Source organism: Rhinichthys klamathensis, unplaced genomic scaffold, assembly GCF_029890125.1.
Source record: "Rhinichthys klamathensis goyatoka isolate OS25496 unplaced genomic scaffold, OSU_Roscu_1.1 h1tg000865l_1, whole genome shotgun sequence".
In the NCBI taxonomy this organism is placed as follows: domain Eukaryota; kingdom Metazoa; phylum Chordata; class Actinopteri; order Cypriniformes; family Leuciscidae; genus Rhinichthys; species Rhinichthys klamathensis.
This window is the reverse complement of record NW_026607232.1, coordinates 34,940-55,000: the sequence shown is the minus strand read 5'-3', so window position 1 is coordinate 55,000 and position 20,061 is coordinate 34,940. Positions and strand designations below refer to the sequence as shown.

At 39.9% G+C, this 20,061-nt stretch overlaps 2 protein-coding genes across 3 annotated transcripts; one reads left to right on the top strand and one right to left on the bottom strand.

Annotated features, from left to right (window-relative positions):
* Window positions 1-1,331: 1,331 nt before the first annotated feature.
* gpr180 (G protein-coupled receptor 180) lies at window positions 1,332-9,048 on the bottom strand. The gene is made up of 9 exons (XM_056243897.1): window positions 8,822-9,048; window positions 8,511-8,651; window positions 5,703-5,903; window positions 4,984-5,164; window positions 4,845-4,894; window positions 4,358-4,515; window positions 3,775-3,966; window positions 3,062-3,139; window positions 1,332-1,565 (listed from the first exon to the last, which is right to left on the bottom strand). The coding sequence occupies exons 1-9, from the start codon at window positions 8,958-8,960 to the stop codon at window positions 1,419-1,421; spliced, it is 1,287 nt and encodes a 428-aa protein (XP_056099872.1). The 5' UTR covers window positions 8,961-9,048; the 3' UTR covers window positions 1,332-1,418.
* A 134-nt stretch (window positions 9,049-9,182) lies between these two features.
* Window positions 9,183-19,279, top strand: LOC130078404 (dTDP-D-glucose 4,6-dehydratase-like). Of its 2 annotated transcripts, XM_056243898.1 has the most exons (13): window positions 9,183-9,243; window positions 9,369-9,453; window positions 10,583-10,649; window positions 12,476-12,544; window positions 12,618-12,708; window positions 13,209-13,351; window positions 16,102-16,200; window positions 16,907-16,966; window positions 17,039-17,082; window positions 17,540-17,705; window positions 18,802-18,860; window positions 18,949-19,046; window positions 19,141-19,279. In XM_056243898.1, exons 2-13 carry the CDS (start codon window positions 9,401-9,403, stop codon window positions 19,263-19,265), a joined length of 1,074 nt encoding a protein of 357 aa, XP_056099873.1. In that variant the 5' UTR covers window positions 9,183-9,243; window positions 9,369-9,400; the 3' UTR covers window positions 19,266-19,279. The 2 variants fall into 2 exon arrangements, with proteins under 2 accessions (XP_056099873.1, XP_056099874.1); XM_056243899.1 differs by having other exon boundaries at window positions 9,188-9,453; window positions 19,146-19,279.
* Window positions 19,280-20,061: the final 782 nt, after the last annotated feature.

Here is a 20,061-nt window from a genome sequence, read left to right as displayed (position 1 = left end):
AATAATCCCAGTTATGATGGAAGTACATCAGTGGATCTTAATGCTCAATACATTTATTACAGCAGATATTAATATTTGTGTTAGTTAATAAACTTGTCATTATTAGTTCAGCTCCGTTAAATAATGCTATCAGATACAACTAATGTTTTAGTAAATGTTGATTTAACATGATTAATAAACGGAACCTTATTGTAAATGATACCTATATTATGTACAAATCTGTATTTATGAATCATAAATTTAAGTCACATCACAGTGTTTACTTTCTGCGCAAACATTTTTTGTATTCATTTGGTTTAAAGTCACCATGAAATCAAGTTTTTCCTAATGGAATCTTGCAGTGTTTATTCAAAATGATTTTCCAGTGCACATCAATATTCTGTTAATAATGTTGAATCAGAATGAGTTCCCCTTCCTCTTCTCTGATATTCTCCCACTTGTGTTCTTGTTCCCGAAGCGTTTCTCTCGGATATACGGCACAATAGAGGAGAAACGTCCCTGTCATGAGGAGTTCAACACTACAGCTCAGAGAAACCAGTGAATATACAGTGTTTATGATGTTTATTAACACGACTTCAGAGACAGTCCTTCACTGAACAACACATGCAACTCTAGTAAACAGGATTTATTTTCACATCTTTCTCCTTTGACTCTGAAATGTGCAGGATCCAGAAAAGAGGATCAATAAATATCCATTGATTTAATATTCAGTCGACACACAAACTCTGCAAAACACGACGCTCTTCCTCAGTGTTTCTGTCTCGTTTTCCAGCAAAAATCTAAACACTCTTAAATCAAGACACATTTACTGGAGAACAACAATGACTGAAGATATTAAGCCTTGATTACTGAAAGAAATGAAGTGAGTTTGAGCTTAAAACAAGGTCAAATATCTGACTCCAGAGTCTGAAAAATAAACTTAGTCCAAAGGGAAAACAAGATTATTTTTCTGACTCAATTGTTTTCGATTTAAGCTCAAACTCACTTAATTCTGATGATTTTTTCAGTAATCAAGGCTTAATATCTTCAGTTTGCTTCTTTCTCCAGTGGATGTGTCTTGATTTAAGAATGTGTAGATGTTTGGTCTGGAAAACGAGACAGAAACACTGAGGAAGAGCGTCGTGATGTGTGTTTCCCGCTCAGATGATTGTCACTTTAGGCACTTATTGGGAACAACAGAACTGAAATCATGAGTGAAATCAAGCATTCAGACTGAGAAACACAATGAAGTGGCGTCACACGCCGAGAACTAACAGACATCTTTCATTTTCTTATTGCTGAACACTGAGCTTTAGCTGTCCTTCTCATTCATCGCTGAACGTGATCTGTATGATGTGGCTCAGCGTCTCCTGATCTCTCGGATCTCTCCGTGTGTCGCGTGATGATCGGCTCCGGCGCGAAGCGTCTCGTGTGACGGATCAGAACCGGCCGCGGCGGCTCATGGTGAGCGGGAGCGAGACCGACGACAGCGACGACACTTCCCAGTACAGACTCCGGGACAAGAAGAGCTGGTACAGGACCACCACTGAGATCGACTGGCACAGGATCACGCCGATCGTGACCACCTGCGGACACGAGACGAGACGAGACGTGAGAGACGAGAGAGAGACGTGAGAGACGAGTCAGAGACGAGAGAGACGAGACAGAGACGAGAGAGACGAGACAGAGACGAGAGAGACGAGACAGAGACGAGAGAGAGACGAGAGAGAGAGACGAGAGAGAGACGAGACAGAGACGAGACGACAGAGACGAGAGAGACGAGACAGAGACGTGACAGAGACGAGACGACAGAGACGAGAGAGACGAGACAGAGACGTGACAGAGACGACAGAGACGAGAGAGACGAGACGAGACGAGACGACAGAGACGAGACAGAGACGGAGACGAGACGAGAGAGAGACGAGAGAGAGACGAGACAGAGACGAGAGAGAGACGAGCGAGACGGAGACGAGACGACAGAGACGAGAGAGAGACGAGACAGAGACGAGAGAGAGACGAGCGAGACGGAGACGAGACGACAGAGACGAGAGAGAGACGAGAGAGAGACGAGCGAGACGGAGACGAGACGACAGAGACGTGAGAGAGACGAGACAGAGACGAGAGAGAGACGAGAGAGAGACGAGAGAGAGACGAGACAGAGACGAGACGACAGAGACGAGAGAGACGAGACAGAGACGTGACAGAGACGAGACGACAGAGACGAGAGAGACGAGACAGAGACGTGACAGAGACGACAGAGACGAGAGAGACGAGACGAGACGAGACGACAGAGACGAGACAGAGACGGAGACGAGACGAGAGAGAGACGAGAGAGAGACGAGACAGAGACGAGAGAGAGACGAGAGAGAGACGAGAGAGAGACGAGCGAGACGGAGACGAGACGAGAGACGAGACGAGACGACAGAGACGTGAAAGGAGAGACGAGACAGAGACGAGACAGAGACGAGACAGAGACGAGAGAGAGACGAGAGAGAGACGAGCGAGACGGAGACGAGACGAGAGAGAGACGAGAGAGAGACGAGAGAGAGACGAGCGAGACGGAGACGAGACGACAGAGACGAGAGAGAGACGAGACGACAGAGACGAGAGAGAGACGAGCGAGAGACGAGCGAGACGGAGACGAGACGAGAGACGAGACGAGACGACAGAGACGTGAAAGGAGAGACGAGACAGAGACGAGAGAGAGACGAGACGACAGAGACGAGAGAGAGACGAGAGAGAGACGAGAGAGAGACGAGAGAGAGACGAGAGAGACGAGACAGAGACGAGACGACAGAGACGAGAGAGATACGAGACAGAGACGAGAGAGAGACGAGAGAGAGACGAGAGAGAGACGAGAGAGAGACGAGAGAGAGACGAGACGAGACGACAGAGACGAGAGAGAGACGAGACAGAGACGTGAAAGGAGAGACGAGACAGAGACGACAGAGACGAGAGAGAGACGAGAGAGAGACGAGAGAGAGACGAGACAGAGACGAGAGAGAGACGAGAGAGAGACGAGACAGAGACGAGAGAGAGGTATTTCTTGTTCTGTTGCTGCTGGAGGCGTGTTTCTCTTTACCTTTTCTTTCTGATGTTCATTGAGCAACACAGAGAACAGAACCAGCACTGGATGACAGAGGAACCACAGAAAACAGCCCTGAAACACAGACCACAGATTCACGACACTGATTATTTAATGTTCCTGAAAGAGTCTCTTCTGCTCAGCAAGGCTGCGTTTATTTGATAAAAAAAATACAGTAAAAACAGTGAAATATTATTATAATGTAAATCCGCTGTTCTCTATGTGAATATACAGTAAAGTGTAATTTATTCCTGTGATCAAAGCTGAATTTTCAGCATCATTACTCCAGTCTTCAGTGTCACATGATCCTTCAGAAATCACTCTAATATGAGGATCTGATGCTCAAGAAACATTTATGATTATTATCAGTGTTGGAAACAGTTGTTATGTTACCACTCAAAAGTTGTAATACTTTTATTCATCAAGGATGCATTTAATTGGTCAAAAGTGGCAGTGAAGAAGGATCATGTGACACTGAAGACTGGAGTAATGATGCTGAAAATTCAGCTTTGATCACAGGAATAAATTACACTTTACTGGATATTCACATAGAGAACAGCGGATTTACATTATAATAATATTTCACTATTTTTACTGTATTTTTTGATCAAATAAACGCAGCTTTGATGAGCAGAAGAGACTCTTTCAGGAACATAGAAACATCTTCAGTGTTCCACACTTTTCCAGTCAGACAGAAGGAGTGTGTTTGCCTTGGCGAAGCTGAGGTAGAAGTCTCTCTTGAGCGCGCTCCGCTCCGCCGAGACGATCTGATACAGCACTGACGCCAGAAACACAGCGAGAGAGACACGCAGCGCCATCAGGAGCCACACACACACACCGCTGGAGGAGTGGAAGCTGTGGTGATCCGCCTCCTCAAACTGCTCCCAGATCAGCAGCGCCCCCTGCAGACACACACACACACACACAAAATAAACCATGCAATTATTAGTAAATGAAGCCCAGTGAGTGTGTGTGTGTGTGTGTGTGTGTGTGAGCGCGTGTGTGTGTGTGTGTGTGAGCGTGTGTGTGTGTGTGTGTGTGTGTGTGAGCGTGTGTGTGTGTGTGTGTGTGTGTGTGAGTGTGTGTGTGTGTCTGTGTTTGAGTGTGTGTGAGCGCGTGTGTGTGTGAGCGTGTGTGTGTGTGTGTGTGTGTGTGTGTGTGTGTGAGCGTGTGTGTGTGTGTGTGTGAGCGTGTGTGTGTGTGTGAGTGTGTGTGTGTGTGTGTGTTTGAGTGTGTGTGAGCGTGTGTGTGTGTGTGTGTGTGTTTGTGAGCGTGTGTGTGAGCGCGGCTGACCTGAGCGATGACGACGGCCAGTGCGAGTGCAGTGGAGGCGGGTGTCGAGTCCCACTGTAGAGGTTTACACTGAGACTTCCTTTTCCGACTCAGAGACCAGCCCACACACAGACTCAACAACATGTAGAGCATCTGCACCTGCGCGATCATGTCACACACTGACACACACACACACAAACAGACAAACACACACACGGTCACAAACAGACGCACAAACACGGACACAAACAGATGCACACACACACACACACACACACGCACACACACACAATCACACCATTACATTCATGCACTTGCTATACCCTTTTATCCAACACGACTTGCATTGGATTCGAGGAACTCATTATCAGTTCATGCTTTCCCAGGAAATCAAACCCATGAAACCTCATTGAATCTTTCAGCATCCTGATGCCACTAATGCATTTATCAGATGATAACTAATCAGAGGCGAGTGCAGTGTGAACGACTGACGCGGTTACAGACTCACGTTCAGCGAGGCTCCCGGTCAGCGGCGTCCCCACACCGTCTCGAGCGTATCTGAGGAGTCAGAACACACACACACACACACACATCAGCACAGAGCCTCCTCCTGATGACGCTACAGTGCTTCAGGAAGCAGATCTGACCGGCTCATGTGGATGAAGTTGAACAGAACTGATGTTCCCTGTAGCATCAGCGCAGCGGTTAAAACCTTCAGAACCGTTAGCATCGGGCCGCCCTTCCTCAGCGCCTGCCACAGCGGCGGAGCGTAGATGCACGACGCCACGAAGTACGCCACCATCAGCAGGGAGTAGAAACTGTGTAGCCCTGCAACGACGTGCATGACTGTCAAAAACCATTTGGCTTATCGCGATTATGAAATGGCAAAGGCTGTGATTATTGTTCATGTGCAGCGTGTCAGTGAAGTACGGCTCAGTAATCGCGGCTCACTCTGAAAGCCCCGAGTTTGAGTCGCTTATAACGAGCATTTGAAAAAGCAACACACGTCAAACATCTTTCCAGACATGAGACGCATTTATGAACCTCTTGTCCAACAAAAGACAATTAGAATACGGCAGTCGTGTGTTTATTAGTCATGTTTCATCAATCACAGCGTTTCAATCTTCTGTTTATTCAGATGCAGAGAGTGAGAAGCTCATAGGGAGTTCCTGGAATGATGTGTGTTATCGTACTTCAGCGGTGAGGGATATGTGGTGTGTGTGTGTGTGTGAGACGCCATCTGGTGTTCAGATGGAGCATTTACTCCCGATCAGCCACACTTCACTGACAAGCTGCACATAAAATAATCGGTTTCACTGTGATTAATTGTGCAACCCTAATTTGAAGGGTTCCAGCAGAGTCTCACCGGCCTCTTCGGCGCTGAAGTGATCCAGTGGGTTTCCCGCGGCGTCGGGGTTTAGCATGGTGATCTGGTAGCGGACGTGTTCTGGCGCGCCGTCGATCTGCTTCTCCTGACAGGTGTAGCGGTCCGCGTACATCACGTGCCACGTCTGAGGCGAGGACTGGTGCGGGATAGTCTGGTTCTGCTCCTCTTTGTTTAGATTAACTGAGAATGTGAAACGTTATATGAACAGTTAAAGACAAAAATCAACATGCTCTTTGTTCAGTTGTTTCAAAAACAGCTAAACTTAGTCCTTTTAGACTTCTTTTCCTTTAAGGCAAGATACCGCAGGCAAAAACATATTTTATTTCATGCACTGCTCGGTTTTAAATCTCTACTTTACATTACTAGTGAAAAGAAAACGTCCAAAATTCACATTTAAGTGTTTTTTTTATTGCACTTTATCTATTTGTGTCTGTAGTCAATCCACATCTTTAAAGGCGGGGAGTTTGAGTCAGAAATCTACAGTATATAGGTTTGTACCTATAGAATATAGTGTATAGTATAGGTTATACTAGTTTATAAACCTACAGTATATAGGTTTTTACCTATAGTATAATGTATAGTATAGGTTATACTAGTATATAAACCTTCATTATATAGGTTTGTACCTATAGTATAATGTATAGTATAGGTTATACTAGTATATAAACCTTCATTATATAGGTTTGTACCTATAGTATAATGTATAGTATAGGTTATACTAGTATATAAACCTTCATTATATAGGTTTGTACCTATAGTATAATGTATAGTATAGGTTATACTAGTATATAAACCTTCATTATATAGGTTTGTACCTATAGTATAATGTATAGTATAGGTTATACTAGTATATAAACCTTCATTATATAGGTTTGTACCTATAGTATAATGTATAGTATAGATTATACTAGTATATAAACCTACATTATATAGGTTTTTACCTATAGTATAATGTATAGTATAGGTTATACTAGTATATAAACCTTCATTATATAGGTTTGTACCTATAGTATAATGTATAGTATAGGTTATACTAGTATATAAACCTTCATTATATAGGTTTGTACCTATAGTATAATGTATAGTATAGGTTATACTAGTATATAAACCTTCATTATATAGGTTTGTACCTATAGTATAATGTATAGTATAGGTTATACTAGTATATAAACCTTCATTATATAGGTTTGTACCTATAGTATAATGTATAGTATAGGTTATACTAGTATATAAACCTTCATTATATAGGTTTGTACCTATAGTATAATGTATAGTATAGGTTATACTAGTATATAAACCTACATTATATAGGTTTTTACCTATAGTATAATGTATAGTATAGGTTATACTAGTATATAAACCTTCATTATATAGGTTTGTACCTATAGTATAATGTATAGTATAGGTTATACTAGTATATAAACCTTCATTATATAGGTTTGTACCTATAGTATAATGTATAGTATAGGTTATACTAGTATATAAACCTTCATTATATAGGTTTGTACCTATAGTATAATGTATAGTATAGATTATACTAGTATATAAACCTTCATTATATAGGTTTGTACCTATAGTATAATGTATAGTATAGGTTATACTAGTCTATAAACCTTCATTATATAGGTTTGTACCTATAGTATAGGTTATACTAGTATATAAACCTTCATTATATAGGTTTGTACCTATAGTATAGTGTATAGTATAGGTTATACTAGTATATAAACCTTCATTATATAGGTTTGTACCTATAGTATAATGTATAGTATAGGTTATACTAGTATATAAACCTTCATTATATAGGTTTGTACCTATAGTATAATGTATAGTATAGGTTATACTAGTATATAAACCTTCATTATATAGGTTTGTACCTATAGTATAATGTATAGTATAGGTTATACTAGTATATAAACCTTCATTATATAGGTTTGTACCTATAGTATAATGTATAGTATAGGTTATACTAGTATATAAACCTTCATTATATAGGTTTGTACCTATAGTATAATGTATAGTATAGGTTATACTAGTATATAAACCTACATTATATAGGTTTTTACCTATAGTATAATGTATAGTATAGGTTATACTAGTATATAAACCTTCATTATATAGGTTTGTACCTATAGTATAGTGTATAGTGTAGGTAATACTAGTAGATAAACCTACAGTGTATACAGTTGTGGTCAAAAGTTTACATACCCCTTGAATCTGCAAAATGTTAATTATTTAACGCAACTACGTATTAAAAAAAGTGGGGGTGAAAACTTTTGAACAGGATGAAGATGTCCAAATTTTTGCTGGAAAGGGTTCAAATATGCAAAGGATGTTGGAAAGCAAGGATTATTCTGAAGAACATCGGGCAGTTTAACTGCTCAGGACAAACAAGGGACTCGAGAACAACCATCATAAACATAAAAACTTTTCAACCATTTTCTAAATTCAGCTATTTTTGTTGTCTTGTGGACAATATGTAAACATATTTTATGTAAAATATCTTATTTAGGACAGCACTAAATAAAAAATATGCATCATGTATGATCCCTCTTATTTATATATTTAGATTAAAATGGATACTTTACCGTAGATAAGTAAATGTCTGATAATCATGATATACCGCGATATACCGCTACTACAGCCCTAGATTGAGCGTCACATCGAGTGAGCGGCCGCGTGACTTATCTGTGATGTGAAATTAGGGTTCAAAGTTCACGGCTTCACTGTAGAAATGTAAAACATAATTCCCTGTTGAAACCGGTTCAGATGCGAATGAATGAATCTTACTGGAGATCTCCGCTGATGTGACTCTCTCCTGACAGCTGAGATTGTCAAAGTCCTCGGTGTCCTGGAACAGCAGCAGTCTGGCCTCCTTCTGCACGGCCATCTGAACATCATACACACGACACGACATCAGCCCGTTCTCACCTGTCAGACACGACCATAGGATCAATCACAGCAATATTCCCGGACTCGAACTGCTCATTAAGCCTTTTACAGGCATGCATGTGAAAAGAAAGCCGAGACAAAAAATGCATGCAAATACATGGAAGAAAAATGCAAATGCATGATTTATTTTATTAATATCAGACACCCACCATGATACAGAAATCTTGTGATGTATTGCCCATAATTTTCTCTCGCCGCGTCACTGCTGAAAACCCCAGAAACCGTTTTTCCCGCTACAGGACATGAACTGAACAGAAGAACAATGAGAACGATAAAGAACACAAACATTATTTCATTTCAACAGAAGCTCTTATTCTCTTCATTCACTGCAATCAATGAGGTAATACAGTTCTTTTCCTCCCACCGGATGATTGACGTCTGCTACAACTAATCAGAATACGCCTTTTCAGTCTAGCGCAGTGAAGCAGCCAATGAGAGCGCAGCGGGGGCGGGGACAGAGCTTGGCTCATACGTGTCAGCGCTGCCGGAAACCGCTGCTAAACTGTCGTGAGCGCTGTGTTTACGAAGCTCCCTGATGTCATGTAATTATTTATTGAAGAAATGTGGAGTAGTCAGTGAGTAACGCGACTGTTATTTAAATCGCCGTCACTCGCGTTTCTGAAGAGACCGCAGTGTTTCAGAGTAGATTAAGCGCTTTATGTTCACTGTCATGATTCACTTTAACTTCATCTACAGCCTGGTTAAACCTGTTAAACTGATGTGTGAAGATGAGCTGCAGTGAGTGTCGCACTGTACTGGTGACCGGAGGCGCGGGATTCATGTGAGTCCGTTATTATTGACCGTTAATGACAGTTAATATTGACGTTAATGGGCGTTATTATTGACCGTTATTAATATAGTGTCACAGGCACAGCATTAGACAAGAGAACATCGAATCAGGAGTCATTTACTGTATAGAAAGATTCAAAAACTCACTTTAAATTTGCACTGAAAAATGTGACAGAAACACTTTTTTGTGATCAGAATGTTCAGTAAAAGTTATTATCATATTCTAGAGATTCAAGCTACGTTTTTTTGTAATATGAATTAAAAAGTAATGGATATGTAAGAAGTTACATTTTCAAACTCTGAAGTTTTGCTCATTCAACTCATTGTGTTTCTCCCTGGAACACATTTAAAGTTCTCTTCAGTTTATTCCTTAATTTCTAATTTACTTGGTCTTAAAAAGGTCTTCAACAAGTCTTAAATGTATCGTCATAAAACTTGCAGAAATACTAAACTGAATTATTACAATAAAAGTCAAAATTTTGACTTAGAAAGTCATTATTATGATTGTCACATTTATTACTTTTTGTCATAATTTCGGTTTTTTATGTAATAATTCAGTTAAGTATATGCTAATTTCATAATCTGATTTATGGGATTATTTTGATTTAATATGTCATAATTTCTACTTTTTGTCATAATTTGAATTTAGTACGTCATAATTTGACATGTCATTTTTTTTTATTTAGTATGTCATAATTTCTACTTTTTTGTCATAATTTCTACGTAAGTGGTCGAGGAGAGCTGACTTTATACAGCCAACTAAAAACAGAAAACTCTTCCGTCTAGTGCATCAATGTGTAAAAATATACCCCAAAAATCACCAAAACACCAGCTGACTGAAACACACTGAGAATGTGCAGTAAGACAATTCTGAGAAATAAAAACACACTTGTAGCCAATCAGCAGAAAGGGGCGTGCCCACTCACGAGGGGGGAGGTGCCTGTGCTGCCTAGGGTGCTTGTGAATGTGGGGGCGGAGCTATAAAGATAAAGAGGGATGGGATCTTTTGTGTGGGGGCGTGTTTGTTTTCTCAGAAATCGCTTACTGCACCTTTAACAGCGTTTCCTAAAACCGTCGCAAGCGTAAGTTGATCTAATAATGCCGTTCTGCTTGTGTTTCAGTGGATCTCATCTGATCTCTGCTCTGGCCGAGAGATTCCCACACTGGCGCATCATAAACATTGATAATGTGAGTTCTGTCTCTCTGGTCATCGGAATGGTACCAGATGACCCTTGGTAAAGGTTTTGGTAAAGCCGAACAACATCTCACTGAACGCTCATTTACTGAGACATCAACCTCACATTTGGAACACAACTTGTTTAGAATAATGCCTTTGATTTTCTCACAGTTTTGGAGTAAAACATGTTTTTGAAAATATATATTTCACGTGAACATTTTAAATATTATTTTTTTCTATTTTTTTTTTTTTCATATCAATAAACGTAAAATTCTGTAACTTTTATTAAGTTCACTTTTTAAAACTGTTTTCACTTCAGCAATAATCTGCCGAGTGTCGTGTTTGAGAAGAGATCAAACTTCAGTCTGTCGCTCTAAAGCGTTCAAGATTCTCCACAGTTTGAGCTGGACATTTAATTTCAGGTCTACGCTCAAAAAGTGAATAAATGGATTATAAATAGTGTAAATATAATTTAGTACCATAAAATCCCCTAAAAATACAAAATATTAAATAAAAAACATTATCGAACTAAAATATAGTACATTAAAGGTACAATATGTAAGAATTTTGTAATAAAATATCCAAAAATCACTTGCACAGTGTGATATATTTCCTGCAGTTGTGTACTTGCAATATCCCAAAAGTCTCCAAAGATTTTTTTATTTCAGAGAAATTCCAATTTTAAATAAGTGGCCGTCCCGGAAAAAAATGTCGCCTGTCAATGACGCAATATCCGCGCTATCCTCGGTTTCCGCTCGTACTGCCATAGCCATGACGTAACCATGGCGACAGACGTGGACAACTGTGTAGTGCGTAACGTTTAGCGGCTCGCAGTTCTCGTTTCTTTCAAACAAAGACCATGGCAAGCAGACTTTGGGACAAACCAGGAGAACTAAAATGAGGATCAACATCAGCGTGGCGTTTTTGAGATGCCGAGAGCTAGCGTCCGCGGCTAACTCGGACTCGACAAAGCTTCACGAGTCACGACTTGACAGCTTTATTAGACAGGTGAGCAAATGTACATAAAACTAATCAGTGTTCCATAACGTTAGCTCAACATGATGAAATGTTAGTATATGGTCAGTATGTTATTCTAATGTTGATCTTACTGCTAGTCTCGTATAGCAAAGGAACTAACACGTAGTTTAACATTATAACTTTCAACACACATTTAAATGCCGTTTAGTGTGATAGTGTAACGTTAGACCAAGTGAAGCAGCGCCGCGTTACCTCACAAGTTTAATTCGTCTAAAAAACTGACCTGTGTGAGTAATCCAGCACTCGTGGTAGTTCGATAGAATTAAATGTCCTTATTCCTTTATATCCGCGGGACTCGCGTGTGATATCGGTCTCTTTAGCAATCGCGACCTGCTTCATACCGCTGTAATGTTAAAAAGCATGAATGTTTGCACTCATCCATAAACATTATTAGATGCATCAGCTTGACAGCAAGTACCATCATTCAGCTCATCACTGCGTCATCAACCTACGCCTGTGTTATTGTTGGAAAATGCGCCCTCTTGTGTGCGAAAAAAACCTACATATTGTGCCTTTAATTTCATTGAAATAAAAACAAATTTCAGTAATTTTTGACCGACACGTGAAGAGCACCAGAGGGTTAAGTTGAATATCACACAAGTACTTTACTAAAGCCTTTTTCTTTTTTAATAAGTATACAGCATGCTATTGAATAAAATGCTGGTTTTAATAATAAATGGTTTGATTTTCATGACTGTATTCCAGTAATAAGAGTTTACAGGTTAAACATGAAATAGTGGGACGATATGCAGTGCAGTGAGTGAGGTGTGTGTGTGGACGGGCCGCTCGTGTGTTTCAGCTCCAGCGCTGCTCGAGTCTGCAGAACCTGCGGGGCGTCGAGGGAAACCGCTGCTACACCTTCGTCCCGGTATAGAGACGCCACCCTGCTCATAACTCTGCTGTTCCTGACTGTCCTGCTGACGGGTCTGTCCTTCTTTCAGGGCGATGTTTGCGATCCGCTTCTCATAGACCACCTCTTCTCCTCGCAGCGCATCGATGTCGTCTTCCACTGTGCGGCGGAAACTCACGTGGGTGAGGAAACGTGTGACGCTCATGATCGTTTATTAACAAACAAGTATGCATTACTTCAATGAGCTCATTGTTTCTGCATTCAATTATTACATTGTTTAAGTTAATGCATTTTTCGTTAACTGTGATTTTGTATATGTACATTTCTGAAATACTTCAATTAAATTCACCTTTATTTGTATAACGTTTTCACAACACACATCGTTTCACATATTCCATATTACAGTTTACAGTGATCTGTTATCAGACGTAAATATCTAAGTTATGTATTTCAGAAATGTACATACACAAAATCACAGTTAGCTAAAAAATGTAGTAATTTAATGCAGATAAAATGAAGTAATAACTTAGACATTTACCTCTGATAACAGATCACTGTAAATTGTAATATGGACTCATGCACTTTCTGTAAAGCTGCTGTGAAACTGTGTGTTGTGAAAAACTTGAAGGATTGAATTCCTCATGAAGGGATTTTCATCACATTAATGCACTTTATGCCCCAGAGAGCTCGTTCCTGCGGCCGGCGCGCTTCATGCGTGTGAATGTGGACGGCACCGGTGTTCTGGTGCGAGCGGCGCTCCGGGCTCGAGTCCAGCGCTTCATCTACATCAGCACTGATGAGGTGTACGGACACAGTGTGGACCAGGTGTGTTCCCCGCCGGAGACTCGATAACCTCTGACACATCTGCACATTCCTCTGTCTCGTTCTCCAGCGCACACATCTAAACACTCTTACATCAAGACACATTGGGTCTCATTCATGAAACACGAGCAGAACGAATTTTTGTGTAAATCGTGTGTAAAGTGGTTCTGGCGTAAATTTTCGGATTCATTAACCCTTGTGTTCTGTTCGAATTCTGTGTACTCCCCTTATGGACCGGGTCAAATTGACCCTAATTGGATTCAATACAATTCCTCAAAAATCACACTATGAAAAACAACAAAGATTTAGATACAAACTGTAAACTTTTAATATCAGCATTTGTCAAACATTACAAAAACATTATATCTGAAAATATGATTTATGAAAATGTTTTAAAAACATTTTTTAAAACAGTTTTGTTTTGACAAAATTGGAAAATAAACAGTATACTGATTTTTTTGCATATATATATATATATATATTTTTTTTTTTTACATTTTATGCTTTGAACATCGTAACTGAAAAAAAAAATTGCTGTATAATGAAAATTTTTCATTTTCCTAAGTTAACTTTCCCTAGTTTCCTAAGACCTATTTTCCTAGTTTCATTATTCACTCACTGGGAAGTGAGAAACCAAACATAACAAAATCATACATCAAATAAATGTTTTTTATTTATTTTTTGGCTCTGTGAATCTGCCTTTGAAAATCCTACATAAAAGTTTTGGTTAAAAGCTAGGTATTTTAGATATCTTGAATATTGAAATGAGAGCTTATTTTACTATCTGTGTCTGACAAAGATTTTCATCTGTAATTTGCAAATAATTCTGAACACTGTAATTTTATCTTTTTCAAGTGTGTTTGGTTAGGGTTAGAGCACTTTTAGATGCACTTGCACGTTAGAACTGGAGTTGAAGTGCCCTGACATACAGAAAATAAATGTTTTTATTTTGTGTCTGTACAGTTGCTTTTGAATGGCTGTCTATGAGGGTCAAATTGACCCGCGAACATCACGAACGTAACAGTAATTTTGTTTGTATATGTCAAAACACATCAGCATGTTGAAACTTTGCATGCATGTTCATCATGATAAATGAGAAAAAGTCACAAAATATCAAGAAAAAAAACAAAGGTTAACCAGTATTTCCAACAACTTGAAAATCGAAGCGGGTCAAATTGACCCGCAACATAACACAAGGGTTAAAATGTTCGTATTTTCCAAATGTTAGTTGGTACACAAGAAATCTACACCTGCTCCAGCCACGCGTACATAGTGCGCTTAACACCCGAACGTTTTGCTCATTAATAAGGCTGCATTTTAATTCACCTTAATCGGGTACATATTTGCACAGCATTTTGAAAAAATATTATATATAGTAATTACATACGGTTTTTCTTATTATGAGAGCAGTAATAGCATCTGCGATGGTGGTCCTTCTCCAGTTTGAATACTATTTTTCCGAAGTGAACTAATTCGTTTTTTGCTCTCAAGCTTAATGTCGAAGCATTTTCTTCACTTCTGGGAATGTTCGATTAACAGATGAAACTCTAGTATCTGCATCTGTAATATGCTGCCAAGCTTGCTTTTTTTTTAGGACCCGATACGCCACTATGTACAATTGAAAATAAATGTGGCGTTTTGAATGAAATTCTGATAATAAAACTTCAATTTCTGCATCTGAGAATTTTTTTTTCATTCGCATAATCATGTCATAATATGACGCCCATATATAGTTGTCAGTCGGATTTAATGGGCGGGATTTATGCTAATTAAGAATGAGCGTCCCATTTACGACTGATTGGAATTCTTTAACACACACACACACTTCACTATCACATCTGACGTTTACGAAGTATTTGTGAATCAGGAAAGGAGTTTTCGGGAAGGTCTCTTTACGCGCAAATCACTCGCATATTTACTCGTATATTTACGAATGTTTCATGAATTAGACCCATTCACTGGAAGAGAAGCACATGTTTACTGAGAAATTATCTGGTTTTACACTTGAAATAAAACAAATATACGTCGATAGGTTTTGAAGTTCTTCTTGTTTTAATCATAAACTCACTTTACTTCGATCAACTGTATATAAGAAGTAAATGTGTCTTGAGTTAAGAATCTTTAGACATCTTCACTGGAAAACAAGTCAGAAATGCCACTTTATTTGCAGTGTGATCCGAAGGTTCAGTAAAGGCGTGTCCGTATCGCAGTGTTTGGGAGCAGAGCTGGTCAAGCTTCATGCGCTTGTTTGGAACATTTATTAAAAGTAATGGAGATTAACGAGTTCGTTTGCCCATAAAATCTTTAAGATATTAGGTTAAACTTATTTGGCTTGCTGTCCGCTGGAGAGGGGCTCGATGAAGCAGCTTCAACTCGAGCTCTGATATACCCCCCAGTGGCTAAATGTAGGACCTGTTAATTAAAGGGCAAGGTACCTAAGATGAAGGTGGAGTTTGGGGAGGTGGAGGGATACTGGAACAGCTGATACTAGGGAGAGGTAAGCGGCTGCTTATATACTCTGTTTGTTGATTGAAAGATTGGATGGGCTCGCTCCTCCCTAACTTACGTTTAGGAACTTCATTTTGTTGGAAGTTGTGTGCAAATACAACCTAGACATTCACATGTACTGACACATTGCGTCAGAAATAGTTCTTGTAATAGCTTTTATAGCTCTATAAACCGACGCTGAGCGCTTGGGAAGCGAACTGAAGCTGTTGGTGTTCACAGTCGTGTGATTCTCCTCTTGTTTGCAGCCGTTCGATGAACTGAGTCCACAAAGACCCACCAACCCGTACTCGTCTTCCAAAGCTGCCGCGGAGAACATGGTGATGTCCTACTGGACCCAGCACAAGGTATGAGGAGGAGGAGGAGGATGAAGAGTCGAGGAACTACATGTGCCTCACAGAAATACTGCATGAAGAATGCTCATTTTTAATTTCTGTAGTGAGACTAAATGTTTTACTTTTCACTTTTATTTGTAATGCTGATTCTCTTTAGTTTATTATGGAAGCTTGTTTCCGCCTGGGGGGGAAAAATAAAAAGGGTAATTATTATGTATTTTTTTCTCTCGCAATTGCAAGTTTATATCTCACAATTCTGAGAAACAAACAATTTGCAAGATACAAAGTCAGAGTTGCGAGTGAAAAGTCCTTTTTTACATTTTTATTTCCTTGTGGAAACAGGCGTCTGTAGTTTATACTGTAATGCAGTGAACATAATTACATTTCATAATAAGGTCTCATTTGTTACCTTCAGTTAATGCACTAACTAACATACGGATGTTCATATTCATGTTTGTTCACTGTGCATTAACTAATCTCGACCGATTCAACTTTTGATGTTTAGTAGGAATTGTGGAGATTAACATGAAGTAAGATTAATAAATGCTGTTTGAGTTCATGTTTACTAATGTAAAGTAACAGAATGATGACTGATCTGATCTGTGTAAATAATGCCACAAACTCTTAAAAACAGAGTTCAGTGTGATTTGTCATGAACGAGCCAGATGTGTTCTCCGACTGGTTGTGTGAGATTAAGGTGTGTGTTCTCTCTCCTCAGTTCCCGGCTGTGATCACGAGGAGTAGTAACGTTTACGGGCCGCGTCAGTATCATGAGAAGGTACGTGAGCAGGAGCGCGAGGCCAGTGTGTCGGTGTTCACTGATTAACACGCTGTGATTGTGTCTGATCAGGTCATTCCCAGATTCCTGTCACTCATTCAGCAGGAGCAGAAATGGTGAGTCGAACAGAGCCTGTAATATTCAGTGTGTGTTCTCTATATCAGTGTTCCTGAACTCCTGAAACGCCTCCATTGTATCTTGAGTTTCTCCCGGGAACGAACACGTCACAATATTCCTCATTATAATAATTAATGCGCAGAATAAAGGGGCGGGGCCTGGTTGAGTTAGTTAGTAGTGTGTTAAACTGGCGGTTATGGAAAGGGGCGGGGCATTTCCCAAACACACTCGAAGTACTCGACCAATCACAACACACTGCTCCAGCCGACCAATCAGAGCAAAGTGTGCTTTTCAGAAGGAGGGGCTTCATAGAGACAGGAAGTAAACAGAGCGTTACTGACAGACTGGGAAGAGAGGAGCCGCAACAATGGAGAATATGAGGAGAATAATCAACATTCAAGCTGGAAAATACATCAAGAAACGTGCGCTTTAATAATGCCTGAGTCTGTTGTTCAGCACGATCCAGGGCTCCGGCCTGCAGTCCAGACACTTCCTGTACGTGAGCGACGTCACAGACGCCTTCCTGACGGTGATGGAGAAGGGCATTCTGGGGGAGATCTACAACATCGGGAGCAGCTTTGAAATTCCCATCATTCAACTCGCCAGAGAACTAGTGAAAATGGTACAACTTTCTATATGTCATAATCATTTGTTAACAAAGTATTCATTACTTCAATGAGATCATTGTTTCTGCATTAAATGATTACACGGTTTAAATTAATGCATTTTTCGCTAACTGTAATTTTGTATATCTGAAATACATAACTTAGACAGTTACCTCTGATAGCAGATCACTCTAGATTGTAATATGGACTCATGCATTTTCTGTAAAGCTGCTGTGAAACGATGTGTATTGTGAAAAACTCTATACAAATAAATGTGAATTGAAATGTGAATCACATGACCAGCTCGGTGTTATATTAGGTTACAGACGCCTTCAGTTGTGTCATGAATGACAAACACGCCAGTGATAGATGTCAGAATAAACAACCTCTGACATGTTGCCCCTATTATGCTTTTTTCAGATATTATGTTTCATGTAGTGTGTAAGAAATCAATGTTAAATGTCTGTAAAGTGCAGATGAATGAAGTTTTTGTCTCCTAAAAGAAAGCGATTCTGAACTGAAACGAGTCGTCAGTAATTCAGTCTCTGCTGATCCTGCGTAGGTTTGTAACTCATTAGCATAATGCCAGCCTGTGGTGTTGATTGGCTGAGCAGCGTCTCTTAGCCCCGCCCTCTAACACTAGTGTATCTGAGACTGGGAGAGTTCGGCTCGTGTTGTTCGTGTCGAGGAGACGCTGTTTTCTGAGATTGAGACGGTGAAACCCACGCCATCGTCACTGTTCGTATCACTGTGATCAAGAGCTGAGAGTCAGATATGATAATGAGCGTTTCTGACCAATCACAGCAGAGCAGCTCTCAGAGAGGCGGGGCTTAGAGAGACTGAATCCTCGATGGAAGCGTCTCAGACACTGAGAGAAAGAGCTGAAGCTGCAGTGGAGATTATGAGGGAATTAAAGTGTTATTGATCTCGGATGAATGTGAACCTGTAGCATCATAGGAGCCCTTCAAACAGAAACATCAAATCATGACACTCATTAAATGTTTGTTTTGATTTCAGCCAATCACTGCTGGGTGGACATGCTTCATAATCATAAATCCTCATTAGTTAATCGGTTGTCTATGTTTAACGTGTGTTTCATTGATCCGTTCACAGAAAGTGAAGAATGTCTCCTGTGACGCGCTGGACGACTGGATGGAGTTTGTTGAAGACCGGTGTGTGTCCCGTCAAATGTTTGCAGGTCATATTTATGAGTGATATTCCATAAAGTAAGTAACCATCGTTCCCGCTCTTCATCTCCAGTCCCGTGACGGAGCTGCGGTATCCCATGAGGTCCGAGAAGCTGCGCCGGCTCGGATGGAGACCCAGAGTCACGTGGAAGGAAGGAATCAGGCGCACCAGTAAACAAACATTACACATGTGCTGAATAATAATAATAATAATATGATGATGATGATGATGATGAAGAGTGTAACACGTCTCTGTTGTTTTCAGTAGAGTGGTATGAAGAGAACCCAAACTACTGGCCGTTAATCAGCGAAGATCAGGAGCCCTCGCCAGAGTCATGTGACCAGACGCTTCACATCCAGTGCCTTTTCAAGTCAGACAATAAAGTCTAACTATTAACAAAGTACTCTCATATTTAAGTCTAATTGTTTATTGTAATATTTTGTATATTTTGTATATTATCTATGCAAGTGTCAGTCGATGAAGAACATAAGAAACTGTTTTCCAGTGAAAAAGACCAAAAGTTAAAGATTTTAAAACTATTTTTAAAGCTCATTTTGAACGGAGACTCAAGCTAAGTTTCTGGCCGCTTTCACTATTTGTGCTCAGCTTGTTGATTATGAAAGAAAAAGCTTCATTTGTATGATTACATGTATGTAAATTGTTTTCAATCATATTTATGCTTTAATAAAAAAGGTGTTTGAACAGGCTTGTAATGAGCGTCTGTTGATAATGATCACCGTGAGCTTGTTTACAGTAGTCATTTCTGAAAGTAAACACATTTAAGATTCAACTTTGGCCAAATAAAGTACACAAAAATTACTATGAAGTTCAATTTTAATTGTCTTTTTTCACGTGTTTATTAGAGAATTAGTTGTAAAATACTGATGAACTTAATGAAACAAATCAGAATTATATTATACTGTGTTTTTAAAGTCCCCCTGTGGTGTAAATCCAGCGTTTAATGTTGTTTATGTGTGTATGTGGTGTTATTAATACGCTTTAACACAAGCCATGTGTAAGTTCATAAGTCGACAGCATTGCTGAGTATTTCCTCCTTAAAACTGCAGTGAACCAAAGACAGTCTCAAAAACACGGTTTGAAATCGCTGGTGTTTCTGACGTCACAAACGACCTTGTAACCAATCAGATCAACGTGTGATCGTCAACCAGTGGATCTCTGAGCTGA

What these genes read in the sequence shown, in the direction of transcription:
- gpr180 (XM_056243897.1), bottom strand. Translation starts at nt 8,960, where the DNA reads ATGTTTGTGTTCTTTATCGTTCTCATTGTTCTTCTGTTCAGTTCATGT. An exon ending in CACAAGATTTCTGTATCATG is followed by an intron (nt 8,652 to 8,821) that starts GTGGGTGTCTGA and finishes CGTGTCTGACAG; the next exon opens with GTGAGAACGGGCTGATGTCG. An exon ending in CTTCAGCGCCGAAGAGGCCG is followed by an intron (nt 5,165 to 5,702) that starts GTGAGACTCTGC and finishes ACGTCGTTGCAG; the next exon opens with GGCTACACAGTTTCTACTCC.
- LOC130078404 (XM_056243898.1), top strand. Translation starts at nt 9,401, where the DNA reads ATGAGCTGCAGTGAGTGTCGCACTGTACTGGTGACCGGAGGCGCGGGA. An exon ending in ACCGGAGGCGCGGGATTCAT is followed by an intron (nt 9,454 to 10,582) that starts GTGAGTCCGTTA and finishes CTTGTGTTTCAG; the next exon opens with TGGATCTCATCTGATCTCTG. An exon ending in GGAAGGAATCAGGCGCACCA is followed by an intron (nt 19,047 to 19,140) that starts GTAAACAAACAT and finishes TGTTGTTTTCAG; the next exon opens with TAGAGTGGTATGAAGAGAAC.